We start from the raw sequence: 22,545 nt of genomic DNA, 5'->3' as shown, positions 1-22,545 counted from the left end.
CAGCGCTGTACAATGTGTTATTATTATTTATATATCGCCGACATACTCCGCAGCGCTGTACAATGTGTGTTATTATCATTTATATATCGCCGTCATACTCCGCAGCGCTGTACAATGTGTGTTATTATTATTTATATATCGCCGTCATACTCTGCAGCGCTGTACAATGTGTTATTATTATTATTTATATATCGCCGTCATACTCCGCAGCGCTGTACAATGTGTGTTATTATTATTTATATATCGCTGTCATACTCCGCAGCGCTGTACAATGTGTTATTATTATTTATATATCGCCGTCATACTCCGCAGCGCTGTACAATGTGTTATTATTATTTATATATCGCCGTCATACTCCGCAGCGCTGTACAATGTGTGTTATTATTATTTATATATCGCTGTCATACTCCACAGCGCTGTACAATGTGTGTTATTATTATTTATATATCGCCGTCATACTCCGCAGCGCTGTACAATGTGTGTTATTATTATTTATATATCGCCGTCATACTCCGCAGCGCTGTACAATGTGTTATTATTATTTATATATCACCGTCATACTCCGCAGCGCTGTACAATTTGTTATTATTATTTATATATCGCCGTCATACTCCGCAGCGCTGTACAATGTGTTATTATTATTTATATATCGCCGTCATACTCCGCAGCGCTGTACAATGTGTTATTATTATTTATATATCGCCGTCATACTCCGCAGCGCTGTACAATGTGTGTTATTATTATTTATATATCGCCGTCATACTCCGCAGCGCTGTACAATGTGTTATTATTATTATTTATATATCGCCGTCATACTCCGCAGCGCTGTACAATGTGTTATTATTATTTATATATCGCCATCATACTCCGCAGCGCTGTACAATGTGTTATTATTATTTATATATCGCCTTCATACTCCGCAGCGCTGTACAATGTGTTATTATTATTTATATATCGCCGTCATACTCCGCAGCGCTGTACAATGTGTGTTATTATTATTTATATATCGACGTCATACTCCGCAGCACTGTACAATGTGTGTTATTATTATTTATATATCGCCGTCATATTCCGCAGCGCTGTACAATGTGTGTTATTATTATTTATATATCGCCGTCATACTCCGCAGCGCTGTACAATGTGTGTTATTATTATTTATATATCGACGTCATACTCCGCAGCACTGTACAATGTGTGTTATTATTATTTATATATCGCCGTCATATTCCGCAGCGCTGTACAATGTGTGTTATTTTTATATATATATCGCCGTCATACTCCGCAGTGCTGTACAATGTGTGTTATTATTTATATATCGCCGTCATACTCCGCAGCGCTGTACAGTGTGTGTTATTATTATTTATATATCGCCGTCATACTCCGCAGCGCTGTACAATGTGTGTTATTATTATTTATATATCGCCGACATACTCCACAGCGCTGTACAATGTGTTTTTATTATTTATATATCGCCGTCATACTCCGCAGTGCTGTAAAATGTGTGTTATGATTATTATTTATATATCGCCGTCATACTCCGCAGCGCTGTACAATGTGTGTTATTATTATTTATATATCGCCGTCATACTCCGCAGCGCTGTACAATGTGTTATTATTATTTATATATATCGCCGTCATACTCCGCAGCGCTGTACAATGTGTGTTATTATTATTTATATATATCGCCGTCATACTCCGCAGCGCTGTACAATGTGTGTTATTATTATTATTTATATATCACCGTCATACTCCGCAGCGCTGTACAATGTGTGTTATTATTATTTATATATCGCCGTCATACTCCGCAGCGCTGTACAATGTGTGTTATTATTCATATATCGCCGACATACTCCGCAGCGCTGTACAATGTGTGTTATTATTATTTATATATCGCCGTCATACTCCGCAGCGCTGTACAATGTGTGTTATTATTATTTATATATCGCCGTCATACTCCGCAGCGCTGTACAATGTGTGTTATTATTATTTATATATCGCCGTCATACTCCGCAGCGCTGTACAATGTGTGTTATTATTTATATATCGCCGTCATACTCCGCAGCGCTGTACAATGTGTTATTATTATTTATATATCGCTGTCATACTCCGCAGTGCTGTACAATGTGTTATTATTATTATTTATATATCACCGTCATACTCCGCAGCGCTGTACAATGTGTGTTATTATTATTTATATATCGCCGTCATACTCCGCAGCGCTGTACAATGTGTGTTATTATTATTTATATATCGACGTCATACTCCGCAGCGCTGTACAATGTGTGTTATTATTATTTATATATCGCCGTCATATTCCGCAGCGCTGTACAATGTGTGTTATTTTTATATATATATCGCCGTCATACTCCGCAGTGCTGTACAATGTGTGTTATTATTTATATATCGCCGTCATACTCCGCAGCGCTGTACAGTGTGTGTTATTATTATTTATATATCGCCGTCATACTCCGCAGCGCTGTACAATGTGTGTTATTATTATTTATATATCGCCGACATACTCCACAGCGCTGTACAATGTGTTTTTATTATTTATATATCGCCGTCATACTCCGCAGTGCTGTAAAATGTGTGTTATTATTATTATTTATATATCGCCGTCATACTCCGCAGCGCTGTACAATGTGTGTTATTATTATTTATATATCGCCGTCATACTCCGCAGCGCTGTACAATGTGTGTTATTATTATTTATATATATCGCCGTCATACTCCGCAGCGCTGTACAATGTGTGTTATTATTATTTATATATCCCCGTCATACTCCGCAGCGCTGTACAATGTGTGTTATTATTATTTATATATCGCCGTCATACTCCGCAGCGCTGTACAATGTGTTATTATTTATATATCGCCGTCATACTCCGCAGCGCTGTACAATGTGTTATTATTATTTATATATCGCCGTCATACTCCGCAGCGCTGTACAGTGTGTGTTATTATTATTTATATATCGCCGTCATACTCCGCAGCGCTGTACAATGTGTGTTTTTATTATTTATATATCGCCGACATACTCCGCAGCGCTGTACAATGTGTGTTATTATCATTTATATATCGCTGTCATACTCCGCAGCGCTGTACAATGTGTGTTATTATCATTTATATATCGCTGTCATACTCCGCAGCGCTGTACAATGTGTGTTATTATTATTTATATATCGCCGTCATACTCCGCAGCGCTGTACAATGTGTGTTATTATTCATATATCGCCGACATACTCCGCAGCGCTGTACAATGTGTGTTATTATTATTTATATATCGCCGTCATACTCCGCAGCGCTGTACAATGTGTGTTATTATTATTTATATATCGCCGTCATACTCCGCAGCGCTGTACAATGTGTGTTATTATTTATATATCGCCGTCATACTCCGCAGCGCTGTACAATGTGTTATTATTATTTATATATCGCCGTCATACTCAGCAGCGCTGTACAATGTGTGTTATTATTATTTATATATCGCCGTCATACTCCACAGCGCTGTACAATGTGTTATTATTATTTATATATCGCCGTCATATTCCGCAGCGCTGTACAATGTGTGTTATTATTATTTATATATCACCGTCATACTCCGCAGCGCTGTACAATGTGTGTTATTATTATTATTTATATATCGCCGTCATACTCCACAGCGCTGTACAATGTGTTATTATTATTTATATATCGCCGTCATACTCCGCAGCGCTGTACAATGTGTGTTATTATTATTATTTATATATCGCCGTCATACTCCACAGCGCTGTACAATGTGTGTTATTATTATTTATATATCGCCGTCATACACCGCAGCGCTGTACAATGTGTGTTATTATTATTATTTATATATCTCCGTCATACTCCACAGCGCTGTACAATGTGTGTTATTATTATTTATATATCGCCTTCATACTCCGCAGCGCTGTACAATGTGTTATTATTATTTATATATCGCCGTCATACTCCGCAGCGCTGTACAATGTGTGTTATTATTATTTATATATCGCCGTCATACTCCGCAGCGCTGTACAATGTGTGTTATTATTATTTATATATCGCCGTCATACTCCGCAGCGCTGTACAATGTGTGTTATTATTATTTATATATCGCCGTCATACTCCGCAGCGCTGTACAATGTGTTATTATTATTTATATATCGCCATCATACTCCGCAGCGCTGTACAATGTGTGTTATTATTTATATATCGCCGTCATACTCCGCAGCGCTGTACAATGTGTGTTATTATTATTATTTATATATCGCCGTCATACTACGCAGCGCTGTACAGTGTGTGTTATTATTATTTATATATCGCCATCATGCTCCGCAGCGCTGTACAATGTGTTATTATTATTTATATATCGCCGTCATACTCCGCAGCGCTGTACAATGTGTTATTATTATTTATATATCGCAGTTATACTCCGCAGCGCTGTACAATGTGTGTTATTATTATTTATATATCGCCGACATACTCCGCAGCGCTGTACAATGTGTTATTATTATTTATATATCGCCATCATACTCCACAGCGCTGTACAGTGTGTGTTATTATTATTTATATATCGCCGTCATACTCCACAGCGCTGTACAGTGTGTGTTATTATTATTATTTATATATCGCCATCATACTCCGCAGCGCTGTACAATGTGTTATTATTATTTATATATCGCCGTCATACTCCGCAGAGCTGTACAATGTGTGTTATTATTATTTTTATATCGCCGTCATACTCCACAGCGCTGTACAGTGTGTGTTATTATTATTTATATATCGCCGTCATACTCCGCAGAGCTGTACAATGTGTGTTATTATTATTTTTATATCGCCGTCATACTCCACAGCGCTGTACAGTGTGTGTTATTATTATTTATATATCGCCGTCATACTCCGCAGCGCTGTACAATGTGTGTTATTATTATTTATATATCGCCGTCATACTCCGCAGCGCTGCACAGTGTGTGTTATTATTATTTATATATCGCCGTCATACTCCGCAGCGCTGTACAATGTGTGTTATTATTATTTATATATCGCCGTCATACTCCGCAGCGCTGTACAATGTGTTATTATTATTTATATATCGCCGACATACTCCGCAGCGCTGTACAATGTGTGTTATTATCATTTATATATCGCTGTCATACTCCACAGCGCTGTACAATGTGTGTTATTATTATTTATATATCGCCGTCATACTCCGCAGCGCTGTACAATGTGTTATTATTATAATTTATATATCGCCGTCATACTCCGCAGCGCTGTACAATGTGTGTTATTATTATTTATATATCGCTGTCATACTCCGCAGCGCTGTACAATGTGTTATTATTATTTATATATCGCCATCATACTCCGCAGCGCTGTACAATGTGTTATTATTATTTATATATCGCCGTCATACTCCGCAGCGCTGTACAATGTGTGTTATTATTATTTATATATCGCTGTCATACTCCACAGCGCTGTACAATGTGTGTTATTATTATTTATATATCGCCGTCATACTCCGCAGCGCTGTACAATGTGTGTTATTATTATTTATATATCGCCGTCATACTCCGCAGCGCTGTACAATGTGTTATTATTATTTATATATCACCGTCATACTCCGCAGCGCTGTACAATTTGTTATTATTATTTATATATCGCCGTCATACTCCGCAGCGCTGTACAATGTGTTATTATTATTTATATATCGCCGTCATACTCCGCAGCGCTGTACAATGTGTTATTATTATTTATATATCGCCGTCATACTCCGCAGCGCTGTACAATGTGTGTTATTATTATTTATATATCTCCATCATACTCCGCAGCTCTGTACAATGTGTTATTATTATTTATATATCGCCGTCATACTCCGCAGCGCTGTACAATGTGTGTTATTATTATTATTTATATATCGCCGTCATACTCCGCAGCGCTGTACAATGTGTTATTATTATTTATATATCGCTGTCATACTCCGCAGCGCTGTACAATGTGTGTTATTATTATTTATATATCTCCATCATACTCCGCAGCTCTGTACAATGTGTTATTATTATTTATATATCGCCGTCATACTCCGCAGCGCTGTACAATGTGTGTTATTATTATTATTTATATATCGCCGTCATACTCCGCAGCGCTGTACAATGTGTGTTATTATTATTATTTATATATCGCCGTCATACTCCGCAGCGCTGTACAATGTGTTATTATTATTATTTATATATCGCCGTCATACTCCGCAGCGCTGTACAATGTGTGTTATTATTATTTATATATCGCTGTCATACTCCGCAGCGCTGTACAATGTGTTATTATTATTTATATATCGCCATCATACTCCGCAGCGCTGTACAATGTGTTATTATTATTTATATATCGCCGTCATACTCCGCAGAGCTGTACAATGTGTGTTATTTTTATTTTTATATCGCCGTCATACTCCACAGCGCTGTACAGTGTGTGTTATTATTATTTATATATCGCCGTCATACTCCGCAGCGCTGTACAATGTGTGTTATTATTATTTATATATCGCCGTCATACTCCGCAGCGCTGCACAGTGTGTGTTATTATTATTTATATATCGCCGTCATACTCCGCAGCGCTGTACAATGTGTGTTATTATTATTTATATATCGCCGTCATACTCCACAGCGCTGTACAATGTGTTATTATTATTTATATATCACCGTCATACTCCGCAGCGCTGTACAATGTGTGTTATTATTATTATTTATATATCGCCGTTATACTCCGCAGCGCTGTACAATGTGTGTTATTATTTATATATCGCCGACATACTCCGCAGCGCTGTACAATGTGTGTTATTATCATTTATATATCGCTGTCATACTCCACAGCGCTGTACAATGTGTGTTATTATTATTTATATATCGCCGTCATACTCCGCAGCGCTGTACAATGTGTTATTATTATTATTTATATATCGCCGTCATACTCCGCAGCGCTGTACAATGTGTGTTATTGTTATTTATATATCGCTGTCATACTCCGCAGCGCTGTACAATGTGTTATTATTATTTATATATCGCCATCATACTCCGCAGCGCTGTACAATGTGTTATTATTATTTATATATCGCCGTCATACTCCGCAGCGCTGTACAATGTGTGTTATTATTATTTATATATCGCCGTCATACTCCACAGCGCTGTACAATGTGTGTTATTATTATTTATATATCGCCGTCATACTCCGCAGCGCTGTACAATGTGTGTTATTATTATTTATATATCGCCGTCATACTCCGCAGCGCTGTACAATGTGTTATTATTATTTATATATCACCGTCATACTCCGCAGCGCTGTACAATTTGTTATTATTATTTATATATCGCCGTCATACTCCGCAGCGCTGTACAATGTGTTATTATTATTTATATATCGCCGTCATACTCCGCAGCGCTGTACAATGTGTTATTATTATTTATATATCGCCGTCATACTCCGCAGCGCTGTACAATGTGTGTTATTATTATTTATATATCTCCATCATACTCCGCAGCTCTGTACAATGTGTTATTATTATTTATATATCGCCGTCATACTCCGCAGCGCTGTACAATGTGTGTTATTATTATTATTTATATATCGCCGTCATACTCCGCAGCGCTGTACAATGTGTTATTATTATTTATATATCGCCGTCATACTCCGCAGCGCTGTACAATGTGTGTTATTATTATTATTTATATATCGCCGTCATACTCCGCAGCGCTGTACAATGTGTGTTATTATTATTATTTATATATCGCCGTTATACTCCGCAGCGCTATACAATGTGTTATTATTATTTATATATCGCCGACATACTCCGCAGCGCTGTACAATGTGTGTTATTATCATTTATATATCGCTGTCATACTCCACAGCGCTGTACAATGTGTGTTATTATTATTTATATATCGCCGTCATACTCCGCAGCGCTGTACAATGTGTTATTATTATTATTTATATATCGCCGTCATACTCCGCAGCGCTGTACAATGTGTGTTATTATTATTTATATATCGCTGTCATACTCCACAGCGCTGTACAATGTGTTATTATTATTTATATATCGCCATCATACTCCGCAGCGCTGTACAATGTGTTATTATTATTTATATATCGCCGTCATACTCCGCAGCGCTGTACAATGTGTGTTATTATTATTTATATATCGCTGTCATACTCCACAGCGCTGTACAATGTGTGTTATTATTATTTATATATCGCCGTCATACTCCGCAGCGCTGTACAATGTGTGTTATTATTATTTATATATCGCCGTCATACTCCGCAGCGCTGTACAATGTGTGTTATTATTATTTATATATCGGCGTCATACTCCGCAGCGCTGTACAATGTGTTATTATTATTTATATATCGCCGTCATACTCCGCAGCGCTGTACAATGTGTTATTATTATTTATATATCGCCGTCATACTCCGCAGCGCTGTACAATGTGTGTTATTATTATTTATATATCACCGTCATACTCCGCAGCGCTGTACAATGTGTGTTATTATTATTTATATATCGCCGTCATACTCCGCAGCGCTGTACAATGTGTTATTATTATTTATATATCACCGTCATACTCCGCAGCGCTGTACAATGTGTTATTATTATTTATATATCGCCGTCATACTCCGCAGCGCTGTACAATGTGTTATTATTATTTATATATCGCCGTCATACTCCGCAGCGCTGTACAATGTGTGTTATTATTATTTATATATCTCCATCATACTCCGCAGCTCTGTACAATGTGTTATTATTATTTATATATCGCCGTCATACTCCGCAGCGCTGTACAATGTGTGTTATTATTATTATTTATATATCGCCGTCATACTCCGCAGCGCTGTACAATGTGTTATTATTATTATTTATATATCGCCGTTATACTCCGCAGCGCTGTACAATGTGTGTTATTATTATTTATATATCGCCGTCATACTCCGCAGCGCTGTACAATGTGTGTTATTATTATTTATATATCGCTGTCATACTCCGCAGCGCTGTACAATGTGTGTTATTATTATTTATATATCGCCGTTATACTCCGCAGCGCTATACAATGTGTTATTGTTATTTATATATCGCCGTCATACTCCGCAGCGCTGTACAATGTGTGTTATTATTATTTATATATCGCCGTCATACTCCGCAGCGCTGTACAATGTGTTATTATTATTTATATATCACCATCATACTCCGCAGCGCTGTACAATGTGTGTTATTATTATTATTTATATATCGCCGTCATACTCTGCAGCGCTGTACAATGTGTGTTATTATTATTTATATATCGCCGTCATACTCCGCAGCGCTGTACAATGTGTGTTATTATTATTTATATATCGCCGTCATACTCCGCAGCGCTGCATAACGTGTGTTGTTGTTATTATTTATATATCGCCGTCATACTCCGCAGCGCTGTACAATGTGTTATTATTATTTATATATCGCCATCATACTCCGCAGCGCTGTACAATGTGTGTTATTATTATTGATACACACGGGCGGTGGCACAATGGGGAGGGGCTATTGGGGGTAGGCGGGGCGTACGAAACTCTTGGAATTTGGCCTTTTTTCACGTACCATGGGCGTGTCGTGGGTATGGCTCACCTTTCCGCCTTCGCTGACACATGCTTCAGTTTACTATGGCGAGTTCTGTGGACACGGAGGGTGCCGGCACCCGCCCGGCGGGGGACACGGAGGCTACCGGCACCCGCCCGGCGGGGGACAGTCTCTGTCCCAGCACGGGGGACCCGGGGTCAGACGCCGCCCTCTTGCCCGATCTGAATGAGATGAGACTTCTGGAAACTTTAAAGAGCCGCTTCCTGGAGCAGAAGATCTACGTAAGAACCGAAATCTGCCCCAAATACCCAGCCTGAACCTCAACACTACCCGGTCTGCCCCAAATACCCAGCCTGAACCCCAACACTACCCGGTCTGCCCCAAATACCCAGCCTGAACCCCAACACTATCCACACTGCCCCACCTACCCAGCCTGAACCCCAACACTATCCACACTGCCCCAACTACCCAGCCTGAACCCCAACACTATCCACACTGCCCCACCTACCCAGCCTGAACCCCAACACTATCCACACTGCCCCAACTACCCAGCCTGAACCCCAACACTATCCACACTGCCCCACCTACCCAGCCTGAACCCCAACACTATCCACACTGCCCCAACTACCCAGCCTGAACCCCAACACTATCCACACTGCCCCACCTACCCAGCCTGAACCCCAACACTATCCACACTGCCCCACCTACCCAGCCTGAACCCCAACACTATCCACACTGCCCCAACTACCCAGCCTGAACCCCAACACTAACCACACTGCCCCAGCTACCCAGCCTGAACCCCAACACTACCCGGTCTGCCCTACCTACCCAGCCTGAACCCCAACACTACCCGGTCTGCCCTACCTACCCAGCCTGAACCCCAACACTATCCACACTGCCCCACCTACCCAGCCTGAACCCCAACACTATCCACACTGCCCCAACTACCCAGCCTGAACCCCAGCACTAACCACACTGCCCCAACTACCCAGCCTAAACCCCAACACTATCCACACTGCCCCAACTACCCAGCCTGAACCCCAACACTATCCACACTGCCCCACCTACCCAGCCTGAACCCCAACACTATCCACACTGCCCCACCTACCCAGCCTGAACCCCAACACTATCCACACTGCCCCACCTACCCAGCCTGAACCCCAACACTATCCACACTGCCCCACCTACCCAGCCTGAACCCCAACACTATCCACACTGCCCCACCTACCCAGCCTGAACCCCAACACTATCCACACTGTCCCAACTACACAGCCTGAACCCCAACACTATCCACACTGCCCCACCTACCCAGCCTGAACCCCAACACTATCCACACTGCCCCACCTGCCCAGCCTGAACCCCAACACTATCCACACTGCCCCACCTGCTCAGCTTGAATTTGGACTGCTCCTTTTGGGTGTTCCTTGGGGGCAGTATTTGGACTGCTCCTTTTAGGTGTTCCTTGGGGGTGATCCTTGGACCAAGGCAGTCCCTTTGGTCGGCAGAGCTCTTATTTAGTGTCTTGTTTTGTTTCAGACGTATATCGGAGACATCCTGGTCGCGATGAACCCTTTCCGGGAGCTGCCGATGTACGGCACGGAGGTAACGCACCTATGTGATGTATTTACCGTGTCCTTTATCACAGGGGCTGCTGGAGCTGATGCCCCGGGCGTGACGTGTCACTGGTTAAGCGGGGCCCCGGGCGTGGCGTGTCGCTGGTTAAGTGGGCCCGGGGCGTGACATGCCGCTGGTTAAGCGGGGCCCTGGGCGTGACACGTCGCTGGTTAAGCAGGGCCCCGGGCGTGACGTGTCGCTGGTTAAGCGGGGCCCCAGGCGTGACGTGTCGCTGGTTAAGCGGGGGCCCAGGCGTGACGTGTCGCTGGTTAAGCGGGGGCCCAGGCGTGGCGTGTCGCTGGTTAAGCGGGGCCCCGGGTGTGACATGTCGCTGGTTAAGCGGGGCCCCAGGCAGGCGTGTTGCTGGTTAAGCGGGGCCCCGGGTGTGATGTGTCGCTGGTTAAGCGGGGCCCCATGCGTGGCGTGTCGCTGGTTAAGCGGGGCCCCAGGCGTGGCGTGTCGCTGGTTAAGTGGGGCCCCGGGCGTGGCGTGTCGCTGGTTAAGCGGGGCCCCGGGCGTGGCATGTCGCTGGTTAAGCGGGGCCCCGGGCGTGGCATGTCGCTGGTTAAGCGGGGCCCCGGGCGTGGCATGTCGCTGGTTAAGCGGGGCCCCGGGCGTGGCGTGTCGCTGGTTAAGCGGGACCCCAGGCGTGGCGTGTCGCTGGTTAAGCGGGGCCCCAGGCGTGGCGTGTCGCGTCGCTGGTTAAGCGGGGCCCCGGGTGTGATGTGTCGCTGGTTAAGCGGGGCCCCGGGTGTGATGTGTCGCTGGTTAAGCGGGGCCCCGGGTGTGATGTGTTGCTGGTTAAGCGACCAACAAGCTGTCTTTGGCAGATCTTTAATCCTGTGGCTAATGAGAAATCGATATTATTCACATTTATCACGTCAGTGGCCCCTGGGCCATGCGCTCTTCGTGGCCAGCGGGTGTCACGCTCTGTGACCCTCTTGCAGACTGTGAATCACGAGGGTAATGCTGTCACCAAGGGTACCCCGATTGGGGTAAAAATATTTTATTGAGGTAAAACAGTTCGTTATCGTCCCTCCTTTCACTCCCCGGCTGACGGGCCCTCTCCCCAGTGTCGGGGCCCACCACTATATACTGGGAGGTACTGCTTCCGAATGTGGGACTTTTCAATGCCGTTTCCAGGGCAGTTCTAGAGACCCCGGACCCCCTGGTCTTGCTTTCTTCTTGTCTTAATATGGTGGCTCTTATCTCAATGACCTTTAACCTTTACGAGACGCGAACTCCGTTTATGAGGAGATTTTCCCCCAGGCCTCCATAAGCCTTTTGTAAATTTTACAGGGAAACACGAGGAAAAAACTAATTAAAACCAGCACTAAAAACATGGTGTTATTTACATACAAACAGCCCTCCATTTCCCATGATCCCTCAGTGCAGAATGTATCAGAATCCTCCTGTCAGCCACTTCCTGGTGTCTCCTGGGTTTATGGCGTTGCTTTAGCAGGTTTACTCGGATTCCTAGAAGGCAGCCTGGCTCATGCACCGCTCCATATACCTACCCCCTATATATATATCTGCATTTACACCCTACACACCTCCGTTTACCCCCCCTGTACACTGCTCCATATAGTTACCCCCTACACGCCTGCATTTACCCTCATACACACCTCAGTTTACCTTCCCCCCCTACACTGCTCCATATAGCTACCCCCTACACGCCTGCATTTACCCTCATGCACACCTCCGTTTACCTCCCCCCTACACTGCTCCATGTAGTTACCCCCTACACGCCTGCATTTACCCTCATACACACCTCCGTTTACCCCCCCCCCTACACTGCTCCATATAGTTACCCCCTCCTTTACCTACCTTTCTAAACGCTTGTCACCCTCCAGGTCTCGGACGCGTACGGCTCCAAGCCTCTCGTTTCGCTGCCCCCTCACATATTTGCGGTGGCCGATCGGGCGTACAGCGCTCTGCAGGGGGGGTCAGGAGGCAGCCCCCGAAACCAGTGCGTTGTGATAAGGTGAGACTGGACATTACCCGACGCGTTCCACTGCCCCCAGTTATAGGATAACTAATTTCTTACATATGGGGGGTTCTCTGTCCCCGTACCCCGTTATGTGAGGGGGTTCTCTGTCCCCGTACCCCGTTATGTGAGGGGGTTCTCTGTCCCCATACCCCGTTATCTGACGGGGGTCTCTGTCCCCGCACCCCGTTATGTGAGGGGGTTCCCTGTCCCGCACCCCATTATCTGACGGGGGGTCTCTGTTCCTATTCTCCATCTTCCTGGTCCTGTGGTGGGGGTTTTGGATTTAGCAGATCCCGGGTCTCTGCCGTACGGACTGGGGAACCCCACTATTTGAGGAATGATCTTTCTCTGCCCCCAACTTTGCCACTGAACTCCGAACTGGTTTTCTAGTGGGGACAGCGGGGCTGGAAAAACCGAGAGCACCAAACTCATACTCAAGCACCTGGTGAGACGCAGCAGAGGAAGCCCCCGACTTGGCCAACAGATCCTTCAGGTAAAGGATTGGGGAGGTGTTGGGTTATGGTGGGGGAGGACGTGGTCTGAGTGTATTAGGGAGGCAAGGGGGTGATCAGGGTATACAGGGGACATGGTCGGGGTGTATAGGGGAGGCGGGGGTCATGTGGTTCGAGTATATAAGGTAGGTGGGGGGTGAAGTCAGGGTAGATATGGGAAGCGAGGGAATGTGCTTGGGGTACAGTGCCGTGAAAACGTATTTGCCCCAGTCCAGATTTCTTCTGCTTCTGCTTGTTCCTCACATTTAAATGTTTCAGATCAAGTAATTTTAGTAGAAGATAAAGGCATCCGGAGTAACACAGAACGCAGCTTTTAAATGATCATTTCGTGTATAGAAGGTAAAGAGTTAACCAAAACCGCGATCACCCATGTAAAAACGTCTTGCTAAATGAACCAATTCACCAAACGTAAAAGATAATTGGATTTAATTTCACCAGACATGCCCAGGCATGATTCCTACCAACCAGGGGCCGGCCGGGCCGGGGAGCTATTGCCCCAGAGCAGCTCCAAAAGAAATGGCCTTACCGTCTTGACAAGAGGGTACGTGATAGGGTCATGTGACCCTGCGATGAAAGCACAAGGCACACAATGGGCAGCAAATAAGGTAATGAGTTGAGGGACGAGAAAGTGAGGGAATGAGTGAGCGTGGGAGGCAGGGAGTATGTATGTGTATGCATAACTGTGTGTGTATTAGCATGAGTGTACACATAAGCATGTACGTGTTAGCATGAGTGTGTGAACGTGTGTTCGAGTGTGTGTTATCTCTGCAAATGGAGAAAACTTGGGAACAGTGGTGAACGTTCCCAGGAGTGGCTGCCAGCCGACCGACCGACCAAATTTCCTCCAGGAGAGCATCGGCGCCTCATCCAGGAGGCCGTAGAAGAACCCAGACTAAGATGTAAAGAGCTGCCGGCCCCGCTTCAGAGTTCGCAATAAGAAAGAGACTGCTTAAAAATGGCAAGGTCTACAAGGAGAAGACCACCGTTGGCCAAAAATAACGCAAAGCCTCGTCCAGCATTTGCCAAAAACATCTTGATGCTCCAAGGCGTTTGGGATAACCTTCTGTGGAGTGAGAAGTGGAATTCTGCCGAGGACGTGAGTCCCGCTACATGAGTGCAGTAACGCGATGACCCCAGCGTTCACGCGCGGTGGTGGTCTGGGGACCTCGGTGACTCCGTAACTGCCGGAACCACAAAAAATCCTGAAGAAGGACGTCCAGCCGCCAGTCAGGTTCTGTGGCAGGACGATGATCCGACATGCTGCGACTGGACCTTAAAGGGGCAATTCATGCGTGGAAAATGTCATTAACTCTTTGAATTAAAAGCGGCATTCTGTTACTCCGCGTATCTTTGTCTTTTATTAAAATCAGTTGATCTGAAACTTTTAAATGTAACAAATAAGCAAAAATAGAAGAAATTGGCAAGGGGGCAAATACTATTCACGTAGACAGGGCAGGGGGACGCGGCCAGGGTACGTGAACGGGTCAGGGGGGCTCGGCCGGGGTACGTGGACGGGGCAGGGGGACGCGGCCGGGGTACGTGAACGGGTCAGGGGGGCTCGGCCGGGGTACGTGGACGGGGCAGGGGGATGCGGCCGGGGTACGTGGACGGGGCGGTAAGGGGGCGCGGCTGGGGTACGTGGACCGGGCAGGGGTCTGGAGGCTAAATTTTCTGTCTCCTCAGGTTAACCCTTTGCTCGAGGCGTTTGGAAACGCTCAGACCGTTATGAACCAAAACAGTAGTCGGTTTGGAAAATACATCCAGCTGAGGTTCCGACGTGGAGCGGGTGAGAGAATCTGCCCCCGGGGGCAAGTAGAGTCATCAGCAGGACGGTCACTATGGCGATTGCACTGCATTTTGTACATTGCACATGAACGCTATACAGAGCGTGCATTGTGTTACAGAAGGATTAACCCCTTTAGAACTGGGGCCCCATGAGAGCCTACTGCTGGAAATCAGTGACCGGCCCCCTGTATAATGTATAGATAAATTGGTGAGCTGGCCCCCTGTATAATGTATAGATAAATCAGTGACTGGCCCCTGTATATTGTATAGATAAATCAGCGACCGGCCCCTGGATAATGTATAGATAATTCAGCGACCGGCCCCCTGTATAATGTATAGATAAATCAGCGACCGGCCCCCTGTATAATGTATAGATAAATCAGTGACCGGCCCCCTGTATAATGTATAGATAAATCAGTGACCGGCCCCTGTATAATGTATAGATAAATCAGTGACCGGCCCCCTGTATAATGTATAGATAAATCAGTGACCGGCCCCTGTATAATGTATAGATAAATCAGCGAGCCGGCCCCCTGTATAATGTATAGATAAATCAGTGACCGGCCTCCTGTATAATGTATAGATAAATCAGCGAGCCGGCCCCCTGTATAATGTATAGATAAATCAGTGACCGGCCCCTGTATAATGTATAGATAAATCAATGACCGGCCCCTGTATAATGTATAGATAAATCAGCGAGCCGGCCCCCTGTATAATGTATAGATAAATCAGTGACCGGCCCCTGTATAATGTATAGATAAATCAGTGACCGGCCCCCTGTATAATGTATAGATAAATCAGTGACCGACCCCTGTATAATGTATAGATAAATCAGTGACCGGCCCCTGTATAATGTATAGATAAATCAATGACCGCCCCCTGTATAATGTATAGATAAATCAGCGAGCCGGCCCCCTGTATAATGTATAGATAAATCAGTGACCGGCCCCTGTATAATGTATAGATAAATCAGTGACCGGCCCCCTGTATAATGTATAGATAAATCAGTGACCGACCCCCTGTATAATGTATAGATAAATCAGCGAGCCGGCCCCCTGTATAATGTATAGATAAATCAGTGACCGGCCCCCTGTATAATGTATAGATAAATTAAATCAGTGACCGGCCCCCTGTATAATGTATAGATAAATCAGTGACCGGCCCCCTGTATAATGTATAGATAAATCAGTGACCGGCCCCCTGTATAATGTATAGATAAATCAGTGACCGGCCATTGTATAATGTATAGATAAATCAGTGAGCCGGCCCCCTGTATAATGTATAGATAAATCAGCGACCGGCCCCTGGATAATGTATAGATAAATCAGTGACCGGCCCCCTGTATAATGTATAGATAAATCGGTGAGCTGGCCCCCTGTATAATGTATAGATAAATCAGCGAGCCGCCCCCCTGTATAATGTATAGATAAATCAGTGACCGGCCTCCTGTATAATGTATAGAAAAATCAGTGACCGGCCCCTGTATAATGTATAGATAAATCAGTGACCGGCCCCCGGTATAATGTAAAGATAAATCAGTGACCGACCCCCTGTATAATGTATAGATAAATCAGTGACCGGCCCCTGTCTAATGTATAGATAAATCAGTGACCGGCCCCTGTCTAATGTATAGATAAATCCGTGACCGGCCCCTGTATAATGTATAGATAAATCAGTGACCGGCCCCTGTATAATGTATAGATAAATCAGTGAGCCGGCCCCCTGTATGATTGTATAGTAAAATCAGTGAGCCGGTCCCCTGTATAATGTATAGATAAATCAGTGACCGGCCCCCTGTATAATGTATAGATAAATCAGTGACCGGCCCCCTGTATAATGTATAGATAAATCAGTGACCGGCCCCCTGTATAATGTATAGATAAATCAGTGACCGGCCCCTGTATAATGTATAGATAAATCAGTGATCCGGCCCCTGTATAATGTATAGATAAATCAGTGATCCGGCCCCTGTATAATGTATAGATAAATCAGCGAGCCGGCCCCTGTATAATGTATAGATAAATCAGTGTCCGGCCCCCTGTATAATGTATAGATAAATCAGTGATCCGGCCCCTGTATAATGTATAGATAAATCAGTGACCGGCCCCTGTATAATGTATAGATAAATCAGCGAGCCGGCCCCTGTATAATGTATAGATAAATCAGTGAGTAAAGCCTAAGTTTCGGTTGTTTGCAGTCCGCGGGGCGAAGATTAACGAGTATCTCCTGGAGAAATCGCGAGTTTCTCACCAGGACGCCGGCGAGAAGAACTTCCATGTGTTTTACTACATCCTGTACGGGAGCGGCCGGGAGGAGAAGGAGCTCTACGGCCTGCTGGATCCAGCCATGTACAGGTTACTGAATGAGCGCGTCCGTCAATTACTCAAAACAATCTGCCATTAAAGCCAGAAAACAAGGCGTTGTGGGAATACCTCCCAGAGAGACCGTTAATCCCTTCTCGGGCTGTCTGTTTGCTTTGTAGGTACATTGGAGGAGAATGTGCAGAACACGACCAGTGGGTTTCTGGGTATCAGCGAGTGTGTAACGCCATGCGCATGGTGGGCTTCCAGGATCAGGTGACTTTCTCTTTGTATCGCACTGTCTGGGACTGTCTCATTGCATTTTTATCGTGCTGCCTGTGGCTGTCTCTTGTGGTTGCTGTCTGAAATGGCCGTCCTTTCAGTTATTCTGTCTCTTTGTATCGCGCTGTCTCTTTGTATCGTTACAGGAAGAGCTGGATCTGAAGGTCGTCCTCTCGGGGATCCTGTCTCTGGGGAACATTACGTTTGAACCCCAGGAAGCGGGTGGCGTTTCAGTATCTGCGCCGACCGTGGGGTGGCTGAAAGCTGCAGCGGTAAGAGGTCTCGGGCCGGGGGAGGTGGCGGGTGTCTCTCAGAGTCGCTCGGCTGGAGCTCTCGCAGTCGGATAGCGGGGGGGTTTAGGTGTGTAGTGAATGGGGCAGTTTGATCTCCTGTACAGCCCCGCCAGGTGCGGATGACAGAGTTTTGTAAGAGCCCTGCAGGGGCAGGTAAAGTTCCTGCCTTAAGGAGAAGCTGCAGCTCGACAGATGCAGACACATTTGGGAGCGAGCGGCTTTGCTGAATCCTGCTATGCATTTGCAGAAAAACCATAATTTAAAAGGGGCATTAAAGCGGAGGTCTCCCTGTAATGTCAGCCCTGGGTAGTGTATAGTTAATGTGTGTGTATAATGTTAACCCCTTCATGAGCAGGGGTTTTCCCAAAGCTTTTTGTCATTTTTACTGTATTTTTATAGTTCCCCACTTCTATGTTTAGAGAATCTCACATAAATACCCTCAAACTGTCTGTTTTTTCAGCAAGGCCCCCTTCGGATAATTCCGCACATGCAGTTTTTTTAAATTTTACAAAGTGCTCCTTTACGGACTCCTAGCTTTTGGGTTGAGGGTTAATGTTTTTTGAAATGTATAATTCTAGTGATTAGGGGTGATGCACTGTGTTTGGGTGACTATTGGGTGAGCACTTTCATTTCCTTTTCATCTGCTATTCTGGGCATGGGCAGCAGCTGTGCAGGGAAGAAGGCTGGCTTGCTTAGACAGAGCTGCTCAGCAGCGCTACTTGCTTCATGTGCAGAGGGAGGGGGCATCGTTTTTTTTATTCATTTCATGTGCAGGAAGGGAGACTCGTTTACACAGAGCTGCTCAGCAGAACTACTCCATGTGCAGAAGGAGGGGGCATTGTTTTTTATTAGGGGTGATGCACTGTGTTTGGGTGACTATTGGGTGAGCACTTTCATTTCCTTTTCATCTGCTATTCTGGGCATGGGCAGCAGCTGTGCAGGGAAGAAGGCTGGCTTGCTTAGACAGAGCTGCTCAACAGCGCTACTTGCTTCATGTGCAGAGGGAGGGGGCATCGTTTTTTTTATTCATTTCATGTGCAGGAAGGGAGACTCGTTTACACAGAGCTGCTCAGCAGAACTACTCCATGTGCAGAAGGAGGGGGCATTGTTTTTTATTCGTTTCATGTGCAGGAAGGGAGACTCGTTTACACAGAGCTGCTCAGCAGCACTACTCCATGTGCAGAAGGAGGGGGCATTGTTTTTTATTCATTTCATGTGCAGGAAGGGAGACTCGTTTGTTGGTTGAATTAATGGTCGAATTCTCCTCAGAAAAAGTTATTTCCTTTAATAGATTATGCGCATAATCGAGACAAGGCACACAACACACAAAAGTCGAAGCGTTGTCTAATTACGTATTTGGATTACATGGTTTATATAACTTCTTATACTTCTTATCTGCTTCTAATAGCATGCATCATTCTGATTGGTTACTTTTTAAGCAGGTTACGCCTCTTAGTAGATATGTTGGCGCAACTCGTGATATATCATAGACTAGACATTTTCTACTGTCTTTGTCAGCAATAATATTTATGATAACATAAGCATTTTTCTAACATCGTTTACACAGAGCTGCTCAGCAGCACTACTCCATGTGCAGAAGGAGGGGTATTGTTTTTTATTCATTTCATGTGCAGGAAGGGAGACTCGTTTACACAGAGCTGCTCAGCAGCACTACTCCATGTGCAGAAGGAGGGGTATTGTTTTTTATTCATTTCATGTGCAGGAAGGGAGACTCGTTTACACAGAGATGCTCAGCAGCACTACTCCATGTGCAGAAGGAGGGGGCATCGTTTTTTATTAATTTCATGTGCAGGGAGGGAGGAAGGTTTGTTTGCACAGAGCTGCTCAGCAGCACTACTCCATGTGCAGAGGGAGGGGGGATCGTGTTTTACTAATTTCATGTGCAAAAATGTTGGCACCCATGGAAAATATGAGGAAAGAAGGCTGTGAAAAATTGTCTTTATTGTTTAACCTTTAGGCCTTTTCTTCATAAAAGACACAAAATTACTCTGCTCCTGGATATCAAACAACTGCAAACGCAACAGGTTGATCCAAAAAATATATCAGCTGTTAAATATATGTGCGGCACAATCTGAATTGAAATGAAAACATTTGCAGTATAAGCCCAGTGATATAAGTTTTTAGTACACCGGGGTGACTAGGAACAGGAAATTGTTTGGCTGTGACTTCCTGTTTCACGGGGGAATAAATATTAGGTAACACACAGGCCAAATTCCCTTAGCCATTCATCACAATGGGTAAAACCAAGGAATATCGCTGGGATGAGCCGCAAAAAGTTTCTTGAGCGTCACAAAATGACTATAAGAAAATAGCAAAAGCACAGAAAATGCCCATTTCCACCATCAGGGCAACATCAGTTCCCGTCAACTGGAAATGTAATGAATGAACCTGGAAGAGGATGCCTGCCCACCCCGCGCTTGCCCACCCCGCGCCTGCCCACCCCGCGCCTGCCCACCCCGCGCCTATATCGTGTCTGTATCTTCTCAATGCGCTGTGAAGAGGACGGTCCGAGTGGCCAAACAATCTCAGAAGAAGCGCGGAAGTCGGATGCATCTTCGGGTCAGAAAGTCTCCGGCGTCACCTTCATCCCCACGAGTCTGGAAGGGTTTCAGGAAAAAAACCTCGACTGTCATCCAAACTCAATCGTCTTCAGTTTGCCTAACCCCACGGGAACTTCAAAAGGGGTCAGATGAACCCAAAATAGAGCTTTGTGGCAATAAACACCAGGAGGGTGGGTTGGGGCACTCAGAGGCAGCCGTATGGAGCAGCACTGCCTGCCCGCGGATAAATATGGTGGCCGCTCTCTTTCCCTGTTCGGATACATGACATCATGGACTCAAATACCAACAGATATTAAGTGAACTCCTGACTGCCTCTGCCTGGGCCTCGGATCTTCCGGCGGGACAACAATCCAAAACATACCATAAAATCGAGGCCCTGCCGTGGCCACCCAGTCCCCTGATAGGAAACCTGCGGGGTGGACTGGAGAGACCACCAGCATTGAGCTGGAAATGTGAGGGATCTGGAGGGGTTCTGTACGGAGGAACCGTCTCCGATCCCTTCCCGTGTATTCTCCAACCTCATCGGCCATCGTACGGCTCGGATGTTATCCTGGCAAAGAGAATGCAGAGAATGTCGCACGCGCTGTACGTGTCGCACGCGCTGTATGTCACACTGCGTATTTCACAATGTTTTTTGGATAAACCTGCGTTGTGCTGGCGGCCTAAAGTACTAAGGTGATTAAGTGGTTAAGGTGGGCCCTGTATAATGTGGGCCCTGTATAATGTGGGGAAGAAGACCCTTCGGTGGTTGGGAGTTGGGACGGTGTCTGCCGCGCTCGGCGGGTCACTCTCGGTATATGTTTTTTGGGGGGTCCCCATTATTTTATTGCCGGTTTTGTCTCTTTTTAGGGGCAGTTTGGAGTCCAGGAGAAGGACCTGAACAACTGCTTGGTTTATACGACATCTTTGACCAGAGGGGAATCCATCCGCCGGTTACACACCAAGCAGCAGGCAGAGGGTGAGTGCCGGTGCCGCGCATGGGAAGCCCTCGCACGGAAACCTTACTGTAGTACCCTCTACCACCTCTACTACCTCTACTGGGAGCCTCACTATAGTACCCTCTACCACCTCAACTGGGAGCCTCACTGTAGTACCCTCTACCACCTCTTCTGGGAGCCTCACTGTAGTACCCTCTACCACCTCTACTGGGAGCCTCACTGTAGTACCCTCTACCACATCTACTATGAGCCTCACTGTAGTACCCTCTACCACATCTACTGGGAGCCTCACTGTAGTACCCTCTACCACCTCTACTGGGAGCCTCACTGTAGTACCTTCTACCACCTCTACTGGGAGCCTCACTGTAGTACCCTCTACCACCTCTACTGGGAGCTGCACTGTAGTACCCTCTACCACCTCTACTGGGAGCCGCACTGTAGTACCCTCTACCACCTCTACTGGGAGCCTCGCTGTATTAGCCTCTAGCATTTCTGCCATGTCTGTAGCGCATCGATCTGCGTGGCTCGGGGTGGATATATAATCCGGATGAACGCGTTAGTTTCGCTCACAAACACACGACGCGAAGAAATCCCATCATCATCGTCATCTTCATCGTCATCTTCATCATCATCTTCATCATCATCTTCATCATCATC

The 22,545-nt window shown here is 45.3% G+C and overlaps 1 protein-coding gene across 1 annotated transcript in view; it reads left to right on the top strand.

The window, feature by feature from the left end:
* Window positions 1–9,659: 9,659 nt before the first annotated feature.
* The window catches only part of LOC128467424 (myosin-IIIb-like), a 28,663-nt gene continuing 15,777 nt past the window's right edge, over window positions 9,660–22,545 (top strand). The window contains exons 1-9 of the mRNA XM_053449070.1: window positions 9,660–9,873; window positions 11,129–11,194; window positions 13,060–13,190; window positions 13,587–13,689; window positions 15,392–15,494; window positions 17,691–17,847; window positions 17,976–18,069; window positions 18,222–18,347; window positions 21,800–21,908. Of these exons, the coding sequence (XP_053305045.1) occupies window positions 9,661–9,873; window positions 11,129–11,194; window positions 13,060–13,190; window positions 13,587–13,689; window positions 15,392–15,494; window positions 17,691–17,847; window positions 17,976–18,069; window positions 18,222–18,347; window positions 21,800–21,908 (1,102 nt within the window). The 5' untranslated portion in view covers window position 9,660. The remainder of the gene's footprint in view (window positions 9,874–11,128; window positions 11,195–13,059; window positions 13,191–13,586; window positions 13,690–15,391; window positions 15,495–17,690; window positions 17,848–17,975; window positions 18,070–18,221; window positions 18,348–21,799; window positions 21,909–22,545) is intronic.

The sequence above is a fragment of the Spea bombifrons genome, chromosome 1, assembly GCF_027358695.1.
Source record: "Spea bombifrons isolate aSpeBom1 chromosome 1, aSpeBom1.2.pri, whole genome shotgun sequence".
NCBI classification, from domain to species: Eukaryota; Metazoa; Chordata; class Amphibia; order Anura; family Pelobatidae; genus Spea; species Spea bombifrons.
Note: the sequence above shows the minus strand (reverse complement) of the source record. Positions and strands in the feature narration are given on the sequence as shown.